The sequence below is a fragment of the Austrofundulus limnaeus genome, unplaced genomic scaffold (assembly GCF_001266775.1).
Source record: "Austrofundulus limnaeus strain Quisiro unplaced genomic scaffold, Austrofundulus_limnaeus-1.0 Scaffold30, whole genome shotgun sequence".
NCBI classification, from domain to species: Eukaryota; Metazoa; Chordata; class Actinopteri; order Cyprinodontiformes; family Rivulidae; genus Austrofundulus; species Austrofundulus limnaeus.
The window spans coordinates 1,783,706-1,805,135 of NW_013952432.1; the positions used below are offsets into that span (position 1 = coordinate 1,783,706).

The 21,430-nt window shown below is 40.3% G+C and overlaps 3 protein-coding genes and 1 long non-coding RNA gene across 12 annotated transcripts in view; 2 read left to right on the forward strand and 2 right to left on the reverse strand.

The window, feature by feature from the left end:
- The window catches only part of apbb1ip (amyloid beta (A4) precursor protein-binding, family B, member 1 interacting protein), a 23,606-nt gene extending 22,247 nt beyond the window's left edge, over positions 1–1,359 (forward strand). Inside the window, exon 14 of the mRNA XM_014005402.1 lies at positions 236–1,359. Within this exon, the coding sequence (XP_013860856.1) occupies positions 236–850 (615 nt within the window). The 3' untranslated portion in view covers positions 851–1,359. The remainder of the gene's footprint in view (positions 1–235) is intronic.
- LOC106515558 (uncharacterized) lies at positions 1,122–3,908 on the reverse strand. The gene is made up of 2 exons (XR_001310022.1): positions 3,831–3,908; positions 1,122–1,931 (listed from the first exon to the last, which is right to left on the reverse strand). It is a non-coding gene; the product is annotated as an uncharacterized LOC106515558 (long non-coding RNA).
- A 5-nt stretch (positions 3,909–3,913) lies between these two features.
- pdss1 (prenyl (decaprenyl) diphosphate synthase, subunit 1) lies at positions 3,914–9,841 on the forward strand. Its single transcript, XM_014005415.1, has 11 exons — positions 3,914–4,091; positions 4,649–4,704; positions 4,795–4,927; positions 5,026–5,156; positions 5,474–5,615; positions 5,700–5,811; positions 5,901–6,010; positions 6,116–6,196; positions 6,286–6,399; positions 6,512–6,592; positions 7,501–9,841. Exons 1-11 carry the CDS (start codon positions 3,933–3,935, stop codon positions 7,639–7,641), a joined length of 1,260 nt encoding a protein of 419 aa, XP_013860869.1. The 5' UTR covers positions 3,914–3,932; the 3' UTR covers positions 7,642–9,841.
- A 43-nt stretch (positions 9,842–9,884) lies between these two features.
- The window catches only part of abi1a (abl-interactor 1a), a 41,529-nt gene continuing 29,983 nt past the window's right edge, over positions 9,885–21,430 (reverse strand). The window contains exons 4-12 of one of the 9 annotated variants that reach the window (XM_014005403.1): positions 20,877–20,891; positions 20,249–20,352; positions 19,910–20,062; positions 15,685–15,785; positions 14,774–14,887; positions 13,020–13,247; positions 11,990–12,076; positions 11,040–11,225; positions 9,885–10,960 (exon numbers count right to left, since the gene is read on the reverse strand). In XM_014005403.1, the coding sequence (XP_013860857.1) occupies positions 10,785–10,960; positions 11,040–11,225; positions 11,990–12,076; positions 13,020–13,247; positions 14,774–14,887; positions 15,685–15,785; positions 19,910–20,062; positions 20,249–20,352; positions 20,877–20,891 (1,164 nt within the window). In that variant the 3' untranslated portion in view covers positions 9,885–10,784. The remainder of the gene's footprint in view (positions 10,961–11,039; positions 11,226–11,989; positions 12,077–13,019; positions 13,248–14,773; positions 14,888–15,684; positions 15,786–19,909; positions 20,063–20,248; positions 20,353–20,876; positions 20,892–21,430) is intronic. The other 8 variants (XM_014005405.1, XM_014005410.1, XM_014005404.1 and 5 more) reach the window with 8 other exon arrangements.

Sequence of the window (21,430 nt, forward strand, 5' to 3'; positions counted from 1 at the left end):
TGGTTTAGTTCCCAAGCTAGCGTGATTAGCTCAGGAACTAACACTTCATTGCCATATGTATTAGCTTGGGTGCTAACGCAAAAGTTTAAAAAAAGGTAATGCAAACTTTGCCTGAAAAGCTTTAATGTGAACTAGATTTTATATTTCCCAGAAGAAATTTCTCCACCACAGGTCCTCCTCCTTGTGTTAGAAACCTGTTTTCCTCCAGTTCATCTTGTGTCTTTGTGTTTCAYAGGACTTTGGAAATCTCCCACCGCCACCCTTAGATGAGCTCCTCCCTCCACCTCCACCTGACCCGGTTCTCCCTCCTCAGCCACCGTCACTGGCCTCCAAACCCRCCGCCCCACAGCGACCCAATCCCAGCAGCTTCCCTCCACCCCCACTCGGACTGGACAACCTCCCTCCTCCTCCTYCGCCACCACCCCTGGACGACTCCTCAGAACCTCCACCAGACTTCCTCCCACCGCCTCCTCCGATGGCCGGCTTTGGCTCGCTGCCTCCGCCGCCTCCCCCTGCTAAATCTCTACCACCCCCACCAGCCGGTTTCAGAGGCTTTAACCAATCCCTGCCTCCTCCACCACCGGATCCTCAATTCCTACCACCTCCTCCCCCTGATCCGGTGTTCACAGGAGCTGGGGCTCCCCCACCACCTCCACCGCCTCCTCCTCCTCCTGCTCCTGCTTCTGCCACCCMACGGGCAGTCGGGCGGCCTGCCGGGTCTATAAAGAAGATGCCTCCTGCTCCCCCAAAGAGGACTACACCAGCGTTGCAGGGAGGAGGAGGAGGAGGAGGTGGAGGCGACTTCATGTCAGAACTGATGCTCGCCATGAAGAAACGTGGAGATAATTAGCTTCAGCAGAAAAACCGTASAGTACAAATAAAAACAAAACGAACTGCGTCAGATCGACCGGTTGGAAGACTTTATCCGGAACATTTTAAATGTACACCTTTTGAAGCAAACCCAACACACTGGTTTAAAAACATAAATGTATTGTTCGTTGGAGAACCAGGTTTGATTTATGAGAACAAGAATATACAGAACTTTTAATTTACAGCTATTTTCAAAAAAATGATTTGTACATATATTTGCATTTAAAAGCTGTAAATACTGTAAAAAAAACTTTTTTGTTTTTTTAGGATGTTATGCATTTAAATAACTGCTACAGAAAATAAAATTTCATAGAGTTGGAATATTTCTGGCAGCCAAAAGAAACTTACTAGCTGATTATTTGGTTCTAAATGTATTTGTTGTTTTTGTGTAATTTAAGTTTTCTACTGGAAAACATGCTCAGCCCTGAATAAATCTTCTTCTCAAGTTAAATTTAACAATAAAATGGAACACCCCTAAAAACAAATCAATTGAAAGTGTGAAAAAGTGTCTTGCTTTTTGTTTTCTGACAGTGTTGCCACATGATGCTATTTATTAAGAATTAAAAATGTGTTTTTTTACTAGAAGACTGTGACACATCTAATATTTCTTTTTAATGTGAAAGCAGGAACATTCAAACGTAGTTCCCTTTGTCCCTATAGATAAAAAAAAGAACAACTGTGCAGGGAATTACTTAGCTCAAAGCCTGAACCAGTTGACCTTTGACCTGTCAGCCCAGAATAGAAGTCTTGCTGCAAAGCTGAAGCTTTCTTCCTCTGCAGTGTTTCCCGGATGTGGAGCAGCAGCTTCACCTAGTGACAGGAACAAACAACTGCATCARTTTGTTGTCCATCAAACACCTTTCGGCTGATTTTTGAGAAAGGGTTTAGTTGTTCGCCTCTGCAAAACCATTTAGCTGTTCCCACTGCAGACTCTGTCGTTCAGTTCCACTGGTCACAGCTGAAGTAAAATCATGGGACATGTTTATGTTTTGCATCATTTGCTGTTAAATCAACTTGGTTGTTTTGTCGCAGTTCGCAGGCGATCCAAATCATCAATACTCCTTTGAACAAAAACAGCATTTAAAATATGTATTAGTAACAAATATTTTTTTTTATTCTTATCCCAATATTTTTTTGGCAAATAATAGCTATGACATTGCACACACAATTTACAGTATATTTAAAACAAGATTAGACCATTTTCACACTTTTTGTGCAGAGTCCCAGGAGCTGGTGGGAGACGCGGAGTACAACTTGGAACGATTGTACGTTTATCAAAAAAAAAATTGTGTTAAAAGGAACAATAATTTTTTTTATTAAGTGCGAATATTGACCGCAGCCGCACAAAGTAAAACGTGTTCCATAGTCTGAAGAAAGAAGTTGTTCATGAGGTAGCCTAAATTAACAATAAGGTCTCGGGTTCTAAATGATTTGCTTCTGTCTRTTGCCACAAAAAGTWAAWTTTGTTGACATTGCTACTGCCTTGAACTTACWTCCAGTGTTGCCAGATCTCTCRACATAAACAAGCAACCAGCYCTATGAAAACAAGCCCAAAATAAGCCCAACTGGCAACGCCTCACAATGTGTAAAATAGAGGTAAATTATAACAGTACTGTATAAATGTATACATGCTGTTAAGTGCCAGGAGGACTGTGACCAGTTATACATCGGGGAAACAAAGCAACCACTGTTCAAAAGAATGTCCCAACACAGACGAGCTACATCTAATGGCCAGAACTCTGCAGTTTTCACTCATTTACAGGCCAGCGGTCACTCTTTCAGAGATGAGGATGTTCTCATTCTTGACAGGGAGGAACGTTGGTTTGAGAGAGGAGTAAAAGAAGACATTTTTGTGAAGAAAGACCGTCCATCATTAAACAGAGGTGGAGGCCTCCGTTTTCAGTTGTCCCCCTACTACAGTGCTGCTATTGCCAGTATCACTCCACCCCCTGTTAACAATAGGTGTTAATTAGGTGTGAACGATAGCCATGTGATGTGAGTATCAGTCACATGGAGGCAGGGCTTAAAAGCCTGAATTTTGCCTGAAACTCTCAGACTGAAGAAGTCTCTTGGAGGAGAGACGAAACGTTTCATTAGAGAAGAACCCGTCCAGAAGACCTATACAATTTTTTTCTTTTTGATATATTATTGCTTTATACATAAGCAACAGCAAAATTATGATAAAAATTACCATAAAAACGAACTACGTCAATGGTTTGAATAATTTTAATAACATATAGCCTACTTTTAAACTCTGATCATAAGAAAAGTGTGTTTTGCAGCAAATGACAGTACAGTCAACAAAAACTCCCAAAAATCTTTGTGCACTTTTTTTCCTCACTCTTTATTATATTGTCCCCCCTATTTTCCTGACTTACTGCAACTCATTCTCACTCTGTTTTGTCACTTATATCCAGAGGTGATGTGAAGAAGTTTTGCTGATATAAAAAAAAAAAAAAATTGGCTCTGGCTCATATTTTCTCTCTCGCTCAATTCATGCAATTCAATCAGCAAATTCCAAACAAATTCAAACTTATCAATATTTTACTGTAGTCCAGCGGCGTGGCTATGGGTGGGCCTAGATGGGCATAGGCCCACCCACTTTGTACCTGGGCCGGCTTTCTTAAATAAAATAAAAAATAATAAAATTCTATGTATTATTTAGTTCTATGTTTGAGGGTGTCACTCAAAACCATCAACTATTTGACTTCTGGCCAGCAGCAGCGACGGGCGGATACAAGTGAGTGAACCGTGTCGCTGCTGCTTATCCAGGACGAAACAAGAAACACCAGTTTACTTTAGTCTCTGCTGTCACGTGTTGTTGAAAACATTCCTGCAGCTTCATCTGCTCCTTCTACTGTCATCCCATAGAAAGTCAGCTGCTTTTAATCATTTCTTCATTTGGTTTTAAAGTCATGCAACAGTTATGGGGAGAAGGTGCAGGAGTGTGTGCGGCTTACTTCCGCTTGCTGATCCTTTCTTTTATTTTGAAAGTCCGGGGTGTCAGTTTCCGGTTCCGGTGACATATCCGTAACCGGTCCCGATGCACGCTCCGCGGAAATATGGCGGGGTCGTTATGGAGGTTCTGCTGCAGGAGGTGGAGTACAAGCTGTACGACCTCGCCTTTGACTGAAACTCTGCGGTGTTTCAGCGGCAGGCCCACGTCTTCCTCGACGGGCTCTTTGGGCCGGGTGTCCGGGAGCTCCGGACCGGGAAACGAGGTGAGTCTGCTCGAGACCGGAAGTTCTGTCAAAACCCCTGGAAGGTCAAACATACACCGCCTAGCCTGACAGCCGGCAGTGGTGGTCTAAACCCTCAGAGTACTTCTTTATTTGTATATTTATTACATTTTGTGGTTGTGCACTGTACATTTTATTTGTTCCGAGTATTTATTTACAAGAATCTTTTCAACGACTCTTCTACAAGTGTTACTTTTGTTCAAAATACTATTTATTGAATTAAAAATGTACACAATCTTTGACTTAAGATGTCTGTTTAGTTATTGTCAGAAAACTTTTCATTCATTCTTTTGACATGGAAAGTTAAAGGGATGATAAAAATATTTAACTATATTCTCAATCTTTAAAGTAAAATATACTTCAGGTAATTGTAAAGTTATTTTTTAAATTATTTATGCAAATAAAATACAAAGAATGCCTCTGTCTGGATTAATGGATTGTTAATCTTAAAATTGTTCTAGTTTTACTAATTTAAAGTTCTGAGCTCCTCTTTGTGTTTTATTAGATTTTATTTGTTATTATTTATTTTTGTCTTTCAGAGACCATCTGTACAGGCCCACTCCAAAGCTCTTCACCTAAACTCCTCTGTAATCAGGTGAGCTGTGCTGTGACCCAGCTGCTGTTCTATGTTTCGAGGCGCAGATTTCAGCACCTGCTCAGTGTTTATTTCCCCCCCTCGCTGCAGACGCAGTTCTCAGTTGCTGTATCCCACGTTACAGTGTTGCGCTTGCAGAGCGACCCACAGCGACGCAAAGCTCAAAGACCCCTTCACATTAGCTCAGAAAGACCTGATAAGTTTATATGACGACATCAAAAAGGTGAGCTGCTGAGATGACCTAATTGTTACCACAAATTTCTGTAGTGAGGATTTCCGTTTTGGACACCCAACAGTAGCTATTTTTATTTGGTATCGCAGGAAATGTTCGTCTCTACAAAAGAACTGAAGCATCTGTGTGATTATTATTTTGACGGCAAAGGCAAAGCTATCCGACCAATCATCGTCATCCTGATGTCCCGGGCCCTTAACATCCACAGCAACAAAGCTGGGTGAATATAAATGTCCTGTTTTTACAACTCAAGCTGTAAATAGTGACACGACAATCAGATTGTGTGCATTGCTTTGTAATACAGAGCAGTGGTCCTCAATTTTAGACCTCGAGGGCCACGGCGCTGCATGTTTTAGATGTTTTTCTGCTCTTCAGCAGGTCTTTGTGTTTCTGCAGAAACCTGTCAATCATTCATTCCAGTCAAGTGTGTTGGAGCAGAGAAACGTCTAAAAAAAGGCTGTCCAAGGACCAGGGTTGAGGACAACTAATATAGAGCGTCAAAGCTTTAATTTCCTGTTGTGTGCTGTCTGTTTGCAGAGAAGTGCTCCCGGGGCAAAGGACAATAGCCATGATTTCGGAGATGATTCACACTGCCAGCTTGGTGCACGATGATGTAATAGATGGATCAGACGAGCGAAGGGGGAAGAGATCCATCAACGATGTGTGGGGGCAAAAAAAGGTACAAACTCCGTTTTTTTCTTTAACTCCCATGCCGTATTCTTCTTTTGCACAACTTCCTTGTTACGACCGTTTTCTCTCTCAGGCTATTTTGGCTGGAGATTTCATCCTCTCAGCTGCCACGATGGCCTTGGCTCGGCTCGGTAACAGCGCAGTGGTGAAAGTGCTTTCCCAAGCAATAGAAGACTTAGTGCGAGGTAAATTACAAAACAAACCAAAACAAAACAAAAAAAAACCACTCCAACCCAGTCTGAAAAAATTGGGTCACTTGGCTTGTTCCTTGCAGGTGAATTCATGCAGCTTGGCTCCAAAGAGAACGAGAACGAGCGCTTCAAACACTACCTAGAGAAAACCTTCAAGAAGACGGCGAGTCTCATGGCGCACAGTTGTAAAGCAGTATGTACGTTCTGTTTCCACATGAATGGCTCGGTGATGGAGGGGGAGCCTCGCTCTCTGCACTTCCTGTGTTTTTCGTTGACTGCTGCACCTCTTTATTTGAAGGTGTCCATGCTGGTGAACTCGGACCCGGAAGTTCATGAAATAGCCTACCAGTATGGGAAAAATGTCGGCATCGCCTTTCAGGTCAATTTCTGATGCTTGAATTGCTTAAAATTGGTGCAGCTCTGGTTTAAAAAAAAGTTTGATTTTATCCTGTTTTTGTTATTTTGTAGCTAGTAGATGATGTTTTGGACTTCACATCAGGAGCTGGTCAGCTGGGGAAACCCACAGCTGCTGATCTAAAACTAGGTTTGGCCACAGGACCGGTTCTGTTTGCTTGTCAACAGGTGAAATAACTCCAACGTTAAACAGTTTTCATCAAAAATTACGCATAATCCAAAAAAAACTCTCATTGTGTTTGGTTGTATATTTGTATTTATTTTATGTAATTTCTTTCAGTTTCCCGAGCTTCATGCAATGATCATGAGACGTTTCAGCTCCAGAGGAGATGTAGATCGAGCCTGGCAGTACGTCCTTCAGGTATGAATCTGAAATCCTACATCCACTTAGTATAAAATCTATAAAAGGTAGTAAAACCTTTTTTTGTGATACAAAAATCCATGTTTATTTAAATGTTTAGTGCTGTGGAGTAATTTAGTTAACAGCAACCTAAGAACAAATAATTTTTTACGTTTGGCTTTAAAAAGAAAATAAATTTGAGACATTTTGTCCCATTTGCCTTTTTTAGTTATAGATAAAACTCCTTTTCTTTCTCGTGTTAATGCCCCTGCACAAACTCAGACAAAACATGATTTTATTATTGTGCATCCCTGGTCTGTGGCCTGTAAAATTCCAATCTGAATAACTTAATACAAAAATAATTCATCCTTTTAATCACCCTGCAGTTGAAGGTGCAATTTTTAGTGTTTTGATTCAACAGGGTGTGATTTGATGCAGCAAAGCGCAGGAATCATCTCATCTGATTATTTACTTAGTTTGGCTGCTCCTTCTGCTTATAGTCAGGGGCGATTCGTATGTTTTTTTCCTCTTTATGACGCCTTTTTTTTAACTAGTTCCTGTTGACTGACATGAAACAAGGAGTAAATATTACCGTCTGCAGCTGTGAGACGACACAATAGTATTGTGACAACTACAGTATATGTTGTTCTTGTGTCGGATGAATGTGGCTTATAGTCCTAAAAATACGATTATAAAAAGTATAACATGTGTTGGGTTTCAGCTGTTACACTTTGCAGCCATATAGGATCTTTTTTCCTCCCTTTTTCAGAAACAGATTTATAATTGCGATTCGTTTTCCACGTTTCTACCCAATCTAAAGTTGGTTCTAAAGTCAAAGTGCAAACCAAGTGTTGGGTTTAAGTTTTTCATTTAGAGCAGTAAATGAAATGGGTCATAAATTCTCMTGACCCTCTGTTATTGTGTTTCAGAGTGACGGTGTGCAGCAGACCACCTTCTTGGCCCAGCGCTACTGCGAAGAAGCGATCAGACAGATCAGCTTTCTGCAGCCGTCTCCTGAGAGGGACGCCCTCATCAGGCTCACACAGATCGTGCTCAGCAGAAACAAATAAACCTCCACTGCCCGCCTTCTCCTCAGGCAGCTACTCCTGGAAAAGCGACTTGCCCTGTGACACAKGAACAGACCAGGGTGGAACAAACATATTCAAGTGTTGCTTCTGTTTATAAAGATGCCTGGTGCTGGCTTTAGTGCCACTATGATGAATTGGGTCTTTCTGAACTTTAATGTAATGCATACTTTGTCTTGTCGTGTAAATTAGTTTTCAGTTTCTAAATTGAATCAAGGTCACGGTTTGATGTCAATGAACATCTTAAAGAAAGAAAAGGCACTGAAAACGTCACCGTGAACCTTTACRTCATGCAGTACTGTAACCGTAACCACCTCCCACGTCTCAGATCAGCCAGCTGTGAGCACAAGYTAGTTCTGAGCTGAGGAGCTGTTGCGAAATCTGTAATTCCAAGTGAGACTGAAGCGCAAGACTTCGTCTGGATGTGATGTCCTCAGAGATCCGTCCACCTGTCAAAAATGCCAAACAGTCATGTGTTTTTCCACTTTGAGGTTATTTAAAGTGTCTTGTAACAACAAAGGCCTTAACACCTTCAATGACTGTGTGCTCAATAAAAAACAAATGCTAAATGTTTATTTAAATAATGGCTTTGCTTCTTTAATTCCTAAATAATGACACATTGTACGTAGATTTGTTTATTATAAAAGACTGTACATTAAATTCCCAATCAACATATTGTATATACAAATAATGAGCAGAGGGAGGCGAATATCTTTACTACTCATGAAATTGAGCAAATTTTTGGGAGAATAAAAGTAACAGGGGGACAAAAAAAAATCAATGTATCAGCTGCGATTTCCTGAAACGGGATCACTGCAGGCAATCCAAATGTTGGGTACACGTCCAACAGCCAACACAAGAATGAAATACCTTGTTATAAAGGTGGTTCCTGAGTGACACCATTACCTGGCTGATTCTACTTGAGTCACTGTAAAACACAACATGATCATTGTTGCTTTAAGACGGAGGTAATAAGTCGTTTGTTGGTCTGCAGTACTACATCTGATTTGTCACTCGGCAGGAAGTCCAGTCGGAGCTAAAGCTACTGTGTGASTTAGCTTAGGGTAAAATATCAGTTGGTGTCTAATATTCAGCCTCAATTTTCTTCTTTTTTWAAAATATAAATTAGCATCACATCTGTAACTGCAAAAATAAAAGACCTCCGACTGCATAAACATGTTAAATTTTAATCAAAGATCAAAGGAAAGACAAAGCAGCTATCAGGGTTTTAAATCCAGATGTATAGTACTGTGCAAAAGTTTTAATCCGCCCCTTAATTTTGCTTTTAAATAGTTTCTTGAAGTCTTTTAAAGTGGTCTTGATAGAAAGATCTTCAAGCTCTTTAAAGGGCTTTGATAGTTTTACGTAAGTGTTTTTCGTTTTAATTTATTTTCACTGTGATGGACTTGTAATCTGCCCAGGGTGTCCCCTAACCCTTTTGGAGTTTGATTCAGAAAACCAATAAAATTCTCTAAAACTTGTCAGGTACTGGATTTAAAATGAAAATAAAATAAACAACGAGCCAAACAAAAACTCTGAAACACCTTCATAAACAATCGATCCAGAACACTTAAAAAAATGTAAAGAAAGATGACTCAAGACTTTTGCACAATACTAAAAGTTACCAGAGTACGTAAAATAAAAATGTAAGCAATAGTTAAAAAATATTTTAAAACTAAATGCTGAAAAGCCTCTCAGGCTAAATGACCTTATGGTTTAAAATTTTTCAAGAATAAACATTTATGATTTAAAAATCTGCAAAACCAACAAATTTGTGTCAAAAATCAAGCTGTTATGCATTTGAATTAACCTCAACTTTAAAGACATTTGGGATTAAGGTGAACAGCAATCATCAGTAATTGATCCTGAACGGGTCAGTGTCAGAGCAATTAAGGCGTGGGAACTAGGGGAGCCGAGGTTGCTACAGCATCACCTGGTGGATGATGACATGTCAAAAATGAARTAATTTTATGAAAGCATGAGTAAACAAATGAAAATAAATAAATCCACCAGTGTCCTGTAGGTTTATATTTCAATTATAATTTAATAATGTATAATTAATGGGTGAAGTTAAAATTCTAATGGGTCAAATCCTCATTTAAACCACAACCTTTTCTCACTTCACATGTTCTCACAGCAGCCCAGATGTAAACACATCCCCAAGGCTTAATAAAAACTAAAAAAGCATGAGTAAACAAATGAAAATAAATAAATCCACCAGTGTCCTGTAGGTTTATATTTCAATTATAATTTAATAATGTATAATTAATGGGTGAAGTTAAAATTCTAATGGGTCAAATCCTCATTTAAACCACAACCTTTTCTCACTTTACATGTTCTCACAGCAGCCCAGGTGTAAACACATCCCCAAGGCTTAATAAAAACTAAAAAAGAAAAAAAGATCAAATGGAACATTTTGTTCTGCTTCAAAAACATTCAAATTCACAAAAACTGAAAAMACAAACAAAATTTTATTTGTATAATTTTAAATACTAATTTAAAAAAGTGATAGTATGAAAAACCTTGTATTTGACTTAAGAGTAAAAAGTTCAGTGATTTCGACAGTTTAAAAAAAGGTGAATACAACAAAATGAAAGCATAATGGCAAAAAAACCTTAAGATTACAATATATTTGCATGCTTTTATGCAAAAACKGGATTTCAGGAGGATTTGTTTACAGTATTTAAAAACAAGTCATGGATGTTTATTTTTTTCTGTATGAATCGAAGGAGCCATCGCCAACATTCACTGAGGCTGCAGCCCACATTTTATATACAAATACTTCAACTGAAGGTGCTTTTTGTGGCGTTTTATTTGTTCCATCAACGCTAAAGATGTTCATCCAAGTTTTCTCAAATCAGAAAAATCTTTGTTCAGGCAAGATGTCACCGCACATCTTTCAGCTGTTTCCAGCCAGCGTGTGCAGATTATTCTATATATATGTCACCCACACAACCCTAGTCACACCAAAATAAACTAAATCCATGTCATTTTATTTTCAATCAGTAAGAGAGCAAACAATCTGTCTTTAAAAAGAATGGGATCTACACGCCTCAGGAGTTGCATTGCTGTTGTCAGTATTTCACCAGACAGGACTGAATAAATAGTACTTTTACTGCGACGTGGCTTCACTCGGCGTAGTGCATGATGCTCTCCACGTAGTTGCCAGGAAACAGGCCGGTGACGCCGTTGCACACGCCTTCGAACCAGCCGTCGTCGTTCTTCTTCACGACGTAGATGATGGCGCCCTCCATGAACGTYAACTCGTCCTCTTTGTCCTTGATGTAGTCGTAGATGGCCACCACTGCGGGAACAGGACAGGAGGCGTTTGAGCAGGCTKTTTTTAGCGCGACGACGCAACAACTCCCSCCTCGGAGGCAAACCTTTTTCAACGTAGTTCTTCGGGGCCCACTGCGGGTCTCCGTCGGCGTACGGGTCGCTGTAGTGCACGATGGCGGCGTCCTCCTCCTCTTCGTAGTCCACGGGAGGCGGCGGCGGCGGCGGAGAGTCGTCGAACATGGGCATGTCGTCCGGAGGCGGAGGAGGAGGTGGAGTCGGAGTGTCTACGACTATTTGACAATCAGAAAACGGAAAGTTAGAAAAGAAAGCGTCGCTCGTTTTGGATGGATGGACGTTGCGGGTCAGGAGGACGGTGACAGATTCATGCAGGAGTGTTAATAAAAAACACAAACATGCAGAGGAAGGTGGGTTTGCACTCGGTGAGCAGGCGGCATGACATCACTCAAGTAAAAAGCTTTCTGACGTTTGAGCCTCTTCTGCTGTGACTTTCAAATGTGTTTTCAGGCATGCATGTAAAAAAAAAAAACTTATGAGTGTATCATAAGCATGTATTGACATTTACAAATTAAAACGTTTGTTTGCCATCATCAGAACTACAAAATAAAAGCAATCGATGACATAGTTTTTATAAATGGTCCTTTTAGACAACTCTTCCAATGGTAAGCAGCAATTTTTAAGATTTAATACCTTTTTTTTTAACCATAACTTATATATTTAGACCCCAGCTACAATACTCCAGACATTTCAGGGCTTCTACCAGCAGAGGGCAGCAGAGAGTCTCATCTTCAGAAAGTCTCTAGAACACCAGTGCAACAAACAGGAACTCAAACTTATGAGGAAAGGAAAAGACATAAAACCAGTAACTACAGATGTAGATATAAAAATAAAAATAAATAAATAAAAACTTCAGAAGCAGAGAAATTTGTTTGATTGAGGAGTTGACGATTTTAAAGGTTGCAAAGCACAACGCATGCTGGATGTTCTCGGAACGGGTAAGGAGGAAGTAACTTGTGTGTGTGGCCTCTTCACTTACTGCTCTCCTGCATCCTGGCCACAAAGCCAGTCAGAGGTATCTGTGGAGTCAGCTGGGGCATGGGGGGAGGAGGAGGTGCGACAGACACTGAAAGCCAGGAAAAAAGAAGAAAAGAAAAGAAAAGAAAACAGCAAGGCAGGGACGGTGAATGAGAGAAAGAAAAGAGAGAGAGAGGAAAAAAAGATAGAGCCCATCAATCACGAGGAATGTTCAGAAAAATAAGAGCGAGAAGCAACACTAGAGCTGAAATGATGCACTTGCCACATAAAGCCTTGGGTGAAAGAATTTAGTAAAATCTGCGACTGTGATGAGATTTCATCTGAGGATCACTGGGGTCAGCAGATAAACGGTGGATTATCATTATTTTTCAATCTGACTCTTCAGACATTTACAGACACGAGTGTAGCCACAAGAGGGCACTGTTCACAGGAAAACACAGCTCGTTCAGACTGCATCTGGATGCAGGCCGTGTCATCTGAAAACCAACAACAAGAAAAGGTCTCGAAACTCTGCTTCTTTTAAACATCCCTGAAGGGACTGTTTAGATTTTCTGAAGTAGTGTTTCATTACAGATAACAAGTCAGCTTCAAAAAAATAAATAMATAAAATGGAAACACTCTTTGAAGATGCGCACGTCTGTTAAGACTTAAGAATGTATCACTCTTATTTTTTAATTTGCACATAGAGATCAGTGAAATGCCTCAGCTGGGTCAAAGCCTAATAAAAATGCAATCGAACCCAAGTGGAACAGCTGACGAAACATCTGATTTTAAATAATGTCACTGATGAGTTGTTTGCTTAAAATCTGTTACAGATCGAAGAAATATAATATGCATTAAACTAAAGGTAGCACACAGGTACAAAGAGTTCACCTGTACTTTCAGAAGAGTCAATAAGGGTGACAAAAAACCAAACCAGGCATTACTTGTGTTTACTTTGTGACTGTGTCCACTGAAAGAACGTGAGTTTTTGTGCTTTGTCATTCGGGAGCTTTAAAAGCAGGTTGTAGAAGGAAACAGAAGGGCCTTACTTGAGTTTTGGCCATAACCAGGAGTGCCTCCGTTAATATGAGGCTGCTGCTGCTGCTGCTGCTGCTGTAAGGAGAACTGTGAAGTGACTGACGGCGCCCGGCGGTAGGTGCCCGTGGCCGAAACCATAGAGACAGAGGAGTTGGAGGGGTTGTGCCGCGAAATCTGCCGTGACATGGTTCCAAACTGGGACACTGGAGCGGGGCCCAGTCCAGGCCCAGCAGCCACCACTAGAAACACCCACAGACAGACAGACAGGACAGAGACGGAGGACAGGCAGAATCCAGGAGGGGAGGAGGTTAGACAGAGGAGAGAAAAAAATGACCAATTATGAATCATCAACACCATGGAAAAAATACTGAGAGCTTTTTAAAATACTGATCAGAGCCCCAAACCTTATGGTTAATAATAATGAACGAATCAAAGGTAATTAGGTGAGACATTATTGATTGTTAAATGATAACATGGTTACATAATGCACAYTTCATGAGGAGTCCCAAGGTGTCAGTCAGAAGAGAGACAGATGGGTGGAGGAGAGGGAAAACAGACAAACTGAGCCCTTTTAAATAAACAAGTAAATAACTTTAACTTCAAACTCAGCATTATTATTTAATAACAAACATTAACTCTAATTTGTAAGAATAGTTGACATGAGTGTGTAAAAAAAACAAGAGAAAGATTAGAGATTACACGTTTAGTTTCCTTTTCGTTCTGCTTGCGCATTTCCTCTTCACTTTTCAAGATAACGAATAATCTCACTGGAGACTGAACCCTCAGATTGGAGAAGGGCGGAACCGGAGGAAGCTCAGCTTTGAAGGAACGCAAACAAACGTCTCCGTAACACCAGCAGCAGAGCTGAGGGAGTGTGCTGATATTCAGAGGAGGGACGTTTTAAGTGATCTTCACACTCGAAAATTCAAAAGATTACAGGAATCAAACATACACACATTAATTCTTCTAACCTCATGGGGACTTAAAATTGACTTACATTAACCTAACCCCCCCCCCCCCCCCCAAATGGCCAAAACACTCTTTGACCCAGAGTACACCACTGAAGATTAAGTCCTGAAATTATTTTAGTAGTGCGGTGTGCGATCAGTCATGTGATGTCCAATTCAGTTAWACACATCAGTGATTACRCCAGCATTTTGATTAAAAGAAAAAAAGTTGTATGATGCAGCTTTAATCAGAATCCCCTTTCAGAAAGGAAATTAATAGAAACATATATACTGTACCTGCACAAGAGAAGTCTCAAAATCACATTTCTGTACAGAATTACCATTAGTAGGTTTCTGTCTTTCAGCAACTTTGTTTCATTTCTAGGACGTAGTGAAACTGAAACTTGTATTATAGCAGAAGACTGAGAAATAAAACCACCATCACCAGAAGCAACATTTAAAACAAAGTTATAACAAACTATTAACTGATTATCACAACAACTTTCACACTGCAAGCAACTAAAAAGACAACTAAAGCTATGTGTTGTTTGCCGTCTGCAGCCAATTAATGTTTAACGTGTCTCCACTTCCTCAGTACTGTTACTGATTCACAGGATGTCAGAAATAGATATATGTCTGACAGATCTATTGCTGGTGTCAGGGTTTTTTTTTTGTACTTAATTAAAAATATATCATGAATTTTGCTTGCAGTGTGCACAGACAGACACCCACAGCCCAACTCAGAAATCTCTTTCCAACAAGTGAAGCAGCGATCCACCACCAGACAGGAGACAAATCCTGGAGACGATGAATCTCACCTAGGGGTGGAGGTGGCGGAGGTGGTGCTGGCGGTGGCAGAGGGGCCAGCCCAGCCACGGGAGGACCAGGTGGAGGAGGTGGAGGTGGGGGAGGTGGAGCGAACATGGGTGGGACTGAAACAAGCACTGAGGTTAATTGAAGCATGTGATACCGCTGCCTCCGGCGTCTTCGCTCTGTTACGTAAGAACCCCTCGACAACTGGAGGAGCGTTTTGGCTTTTTTTTATTATTATTKTTTTAACCAAGCAGACGTCTCTGTGACGTGTTTCCATGACAACCAGCGTGCAGAGAGAGCTGCGGACAGCCCTCCCTCCGCTGCTCGACTTGATCCTGGGGCTGAAGTAAAAGCAGCTGCAGGAACGGGAAGTGCTTCTCTCTGAGCCGACATCGTTTTTGCACAAACCACAGCTAAGGACGTCATGGTGTAATGCAACTGTGTGTGCAGCRTGTCCTGGATGCTATGTGGACTTTACAGTTTGAATGTAAAGCTGCAGGCCTCGCACAGCTTGGCCTATTTACACAGTTGAATAGGGAATCAGCTGTGTGCCGAGAACACAAAGGGCCTCAATAATCCCTGTCTGGTTAACACTGGCTTTTTGTAGTACAGTCCTACAATCAGCAAACATTATCTTTTACTTACACCTTGTCATATAATGATTTTATAGGCTTATAGTTTTAAAAAATGCATTGTTTCCTAAGTATTTTAAATGTGCAGTGTCTGGACATATGATCCTTTCAAAACCATGTACAAACGTACATGCTGCTCTGGTTCACACAGATGTGCACATGGTGTATACGTCAGAACTTTAAAATAAAAATCACTCAAGGAAGGTTAAAAATAAAACAGATTTGAACTTCTGTAAGTGTAAGATGATTAGGTTTTGTTGCTAAATAGCCAGTGTTCGGCTCACCTGGTCCAGAGTTGGGGATGGAGGGTGTAGGCACAGCGATAGGAATGCCAATTCCACTGCTGCCGCTGTTCTCCCTGCTGCCGCTGCCCCCGCTGCTACCACTGAGGAGGTGGCGGGGAGAAAGGAGAAAAGATGACTCCTCAACAAGGGCAAACTGCTCAATCAGTGATTGTTAGCACAACTCTGCTTATGTTATTGTTTTGAATTATATAGTCATGGCTTTCAAATTTACAGTGCAATGTAAAGTATAGCTTAACGTGTGTAATACTTAAAACTACTGCAGAGGTGTTTAGTCATACATATTGATTCTGTCAGCTTGTTAAAGTTGTGCTGCAGTGTGACACACCCTTCTGAGCAAGACGTGAATCACACAAAAACAGAAGGAAACTTAATCCAGAATAAAAGGGAGATTATTAGGCTTTCTGCATAAATGATTTTAAATATTAGAAACTCAAAATGAATTAATCCCTTTGGAATTTATTGTTTATTTATTATTAACCTGAGCTAAGAATGAATCCCATTTTCACATTTGTCATCGTTTTAAATTCCTTTTTGTAACCATATAAATCAAGATGCATCAATTTCATGCATCACAATGTGACATTAATGATTTCAAGTACATTTTAAAATTTCAACAATTATTTATTATTTGGTAACTTCATGTTGAGGTATGTAGAAGGTGGAACTCTGAAGTGCACGGTGCACACAACAGGGAGAACTGATAAAGACATGATACGTCACCATGTAGCGATGTTTCCATCAAAATGTAACGTGAACTTTGAGCAAACTTTTAAAATGTTGCAAAAAGGCAAAAGCAAATTGGACAAGTTTCCATCTACTGGTTTGGAGCAAATCAACAAGGCTACATAAAACATAATTTCATCACATGTCGATGTTACACATGGCTGTAATAAGCAGGAAGTAGATGTTGCAAACTACCAGGGACAATGGAGAGATGATTTCAGAGATGTGTTGCGATCGGGCAAGTTGTAATTCTTCTGTCATATCAGCTAATATTGGTGATGTTACAGGCTGTCCGGCGATGTAGAGAAAGAAATGCAATTTTTATGAGAATATCGTGGAAGCTGCAGGCAGAGGAAGCAGCYGATCAATCATGTAAAGTAAATGTTAGCTACGTCAGAACTGTTTCCCCTTTGGAACATTAACTCTTATTCTAAAAAATCCAAAAACCACCTCAAGAGAGCTTAAATGGATCCCTGATTAATTGTAACATTAGATGTTATTTGATAAACATTGATTTTAACTGTAAAATAAAGACTGTAAAAATACTGTAGGATGTTTAGTTTTGTAAATWTTTAAAAATATATTTTAACAYGGGCAGAGCCATTTTATTTAGACGCAAAGCATTCTGGATAAATGATGACGTGGATAGGTCCTTGGTGTGAGGCTGTTAGCGAGCTATATCCACCCTGAAGGTTAATCTTGGACAACATCTGATGATCGACTCTTTTAAATAAAACCAGAGAGCGTTGACAGAGAGGAGAAGGTAGAAATGACTCAGCCTGKAACTGAAAATATAGATGGAGGACAACAGAGCTGCTTCATGGAAGAAGAACCTCAGCTTGGCCTGTTAGCCTTCATGCTAGCGCCAATGCTATATTGCCTTATATGTATTAGCTTGGTGCTAGCGCGACAAACAAGCTAAACTGAGGTTCTCCATCCATATTTTCAGTTGCAGGCCGAGTCATTTTTGTGTTCCCCTCTCTGTCATGTGGATGGAGGACCTCAGTGACGAGAGGAGAATGTGTAGCGCTGAGTTAATACATATATATGGTGATAGCGTCGGGTTTAAAATTGTAGAAGTTTAAAAATTATAAAAACTAAACAGCCTACAGTATTTTTAGTCTTTATTTTACAGTTAAAATACATGTTTATCAAATAAAGTCTAATGTTACAACTAATCATGGATCCCTTTAAAAACATTTTTTTGCAAAACTGAGGACGTTTTTTCCAAATGTTGTCATTTCCATTAAAGAAAAATGTTGATAGAAACAAGGTTAGTGTTTGGAAGTTCTTCAACTTCCATGAAAAGAAGAAAATTGATTAACAAGCCACACTATATGCTAGGGCTAGGAAGACACTTAAAAACTAGGGGTAGGRCAAAGACTAAGAATTGAAATTGAGCCTATGGTCTGATATACATTTTAAAAATTAAACCAGAGCATTTTGCTAAACATCTGACATAGTTTTTCCAAGTTAAAAGTATTAGATGAAGCAAAGCCTAAGTGGAGCATTTGATATTAGAATATAGGACATGTGAGATGTGTGTATGTGTGCCAGCGCTGCAGWAGCTCGGTTTCATCCTGCCTTTGACCTCAGGGCTTGTAGATCAGGGGTCTGGCCAAATGAATCCCCCCTCCTCAGCCTTGATCCTAATATCTGCCCCCGGCCCACATCCTGACTGCTACTCCCTCTGCCTCGTTCCTCCCAGCACTTTGACTGACCCTCCCCGACTCTCACCCGTGACCGTCTCTTGACCCGTTCTGCTCACGTCTTCTTCGTCTCTAAAGAGATTCCTCGTCTGTTTCCCCGACTCCCCTCACTTTCCATGCCACTGAACCCAAACCCACTCCCCCCAAATCTCTTTATCCCCTTTTCTCCCTCCATCAGCCCCTCCCTACCCTCCTGTCTGAGCCCCCAGGCTCTTCAGGCACAAACAACAGGGTTACCCCCAATGAAAGATGACGACGATGGCAGCTGAAGCAACGTGCTGCAGGGCATGAAGGCCAAACAAKATCATGTCATCCTTCTCTCAAAGGTAACGCTGCCCTTCTCCTGCTCTCTGCATTTTTTTTCTACTTCCACTATTTCTGTTCTCTAACTTAATGTTATCTTACGCAGCTTTAATTTTTACCTTTTCCCCTCATTTTCCCCCAGATTGCAGCAAAATAATAATTTAACACTTTTATTTTTGCTGKKTWTTTTTAGCCATGTTTATTTTAAGTWCGTGAATCAGTTGCTAATAATGTTTTAGTAACTTATGAGGAAGTTCTAGGATAGCTGAAGCAGAAAGATTTATGATGCATCCAAACGTCTTTACATCATTCTGTTCGATTCAGAAGCAGCTGAAGCAGAAATTTACACTAAAATCTCTCGTCTGCAGAAGCTGTGACTAGCATCATTYCTAAAAATAATGATACCTGCCTGTTGTTGGCCGTGTAATCTTCCCTATATTAGATAATAACCTAAAGAAGGAGCCTGTATTGAMTTCAGACCTCTCAGGTTGACAGAGAATGATGAGCTGAATAAACCCAGCTGACTTTGCACCAGCGTAATCAAATAATAATGCCACAGCAATAACAGCWGACGTGGGGAAGGTCTGACTGGATCAGGCTTTTAAATGAACATTACTGTAGCTGTARGCCACAGTTTGGTTACAGCAGCGCTGCAAAGTTCTGCATATTTTTTTCTGATTTCCTTTTAAATAAGTAAAGCTAGCAGAGCGAGAGAGAAGAAGTTGAACATGAGGAGGAAAAAGAGGTGTAGTATTTATTAGCATCATCGTCAGCAACACGGGCTTTTTAGCTAATGAGACGACTTCATTCGCTCATAACTAATTTGATAAAAGTGCCTTTGGTTTTCTGCTGCAACATTTTGTGGACCAATCCCTGGAAGCAGCRTTCAAGGGTTTTCACACTACTTTTTYTTTTTTTCCCAAAGAGCACTTTATATCAGAGGCTTTCACTGATATTAATATCAGAGTAATTCTGGTCAGGGTAAGAGCCCCTCCAAGCCTTGTCAGACAAATGCAGGATTTAGTGCAGCAGAGGAAAAAGAGAGGAGGTGTGAAAGTGCTCTAAGCTGCTGAATAAAATGAACAGATTAAAACTATCAAACATGGAGGAAAGCAGAGTTGCTGAGATTTTCACACACCACTGAAACTCTGACGACATATTTRGTGCTTTAAAGTGATGCTATTTTTCTACTTCCATCAAAAAAGGTATGATTGTATTTTCCATTAAAAAGGAAAGAATCATGAGTTTGAGTTTTGTGCACACACTCTAAATTGGGTCAAATTTCTACTAACTGAGGTTATTCAAAAAAGGCTATCTACAACAGGTAAGACATTAATAGTTCTAAACATGTCCACAAAACTTTGCTTCGAATGATCTGATTTACCCTTTTAATATAATCAACACAAAACAGTGCAGCAACTCCAAAAATGAAATGTCTTCTTCTACCTGTTTTTCTTTTTCTCATTTACCTGTGTGTGCGTTGCCTCTGGTTGAGCGACGCCGTACGTCCCGGGCTGTTCTGCTGGCCGGGCTGGCTGCCCAGTCGGGCGGGGCTGGTCATGTAGTCGTTGGGCACTGTGGGTGGCTTCACCGGTTCCAGAGTCTTGTAGGGCGTGTTGCGCCTGCAGTCRTCAGAAAATTTGAAAATAAAAAGTAAACATTCAATTAAAAATAAATAAACAAAAGATTACGTAATTTCAGTGGAAATTCAGCTTTCCGAACTTTGAGGTTATGATCAATGAAACTGGTTTTAAACACTTTTAGCTCACTCAGGAAGGATTAAAAWGAGAATAAAACGAAGCTCTTACCCGAGTGTGCCACGCCCTGACATTGGCGGGCTGGGAGGCTTCTGTGTTGGCGGATTGGTCCTCGATAGTGTTCCTGCTCTGACTGCCTGATTGTTTCCATGTTGCTGTGGTTAGGAAAAAAAAAAAAGAAATGTTACTTATTTTAAAAACAAATTCCCTCAGCCAAAGTGGATGATGAGTATTTATGTGACTGAAATGAAACGTTACAAGCTGCTCAGATGACAACTCCTCAGAAGAATATTTCAGCCGGCATCATTTCAGGATTATCCAATCCCAGCCAGGCTTGTGTTTATCTCAGTAACACCATGTTTGCACACTACTTTGTCTTCTCTAGTGTGTCATTAACTAATTTAAACTTACAAAAGAAATTCTATTTTATTTGTTGTTTAGAGTTGTCTGAGAAGCCTATACGCTTTACCTCAACTACAGAATATTCAGGGAGACTGGACTACATGAAACTTAAATTACAACATGGACAGGAGGGTCTTCTCTACAAGGACTACAAATCTGTTAACACGGGAAACGACGACACTGATCACAGGTGGAGGGATCTGATGTGAAGGGGACATGAACAGATGTATTAATAATATATAGGAGCAAAATGGGTCATGTAACAAACTAGACTTACCTTGGCTTTAAGCCACTTAATGTGGGCGAAGAAGAAAAAAAGAACAAATAAAAAAGAAAAGAGGAAAAAATGCACGTTAAAACGAACATGTCTGCAGGGATCAGCTGCAGCTTCAATCCAGAAGAGAAAAAAATGATACTTTGTAAAATAAAGTAAACAAATAGCAAAACCTTGAAAGGTCAGCCGTTTTAAGCAAGCAGAGGAAAACCCTGTAGCTCAACCATAACCTCGCCCTGAAAGTCAAACTTCAAAKAAATCTCGAACATAAAGAAGCTGCTAGAATAAAACTAATGTTGTCATTAGACGTTAAAACTAAAACATTTACCGGCATGTGTACCAAACATGTCTTAAAGGGATCCACAATTAGTTGTAAAATTAGACTTTATTTGATTTTCATTTATTTTAACTGTAAAAATACTGTAGGCTGTTTGGTTTTGTAAATTTTTAAAAATATATTTTAACACGGATGGAGCCATTTTATTTACTCACAGCATTCTGGGTAAATGATGACGTGGATAGGCCATCAGTGTGAGAGAGCTATATCCACCCTGAAG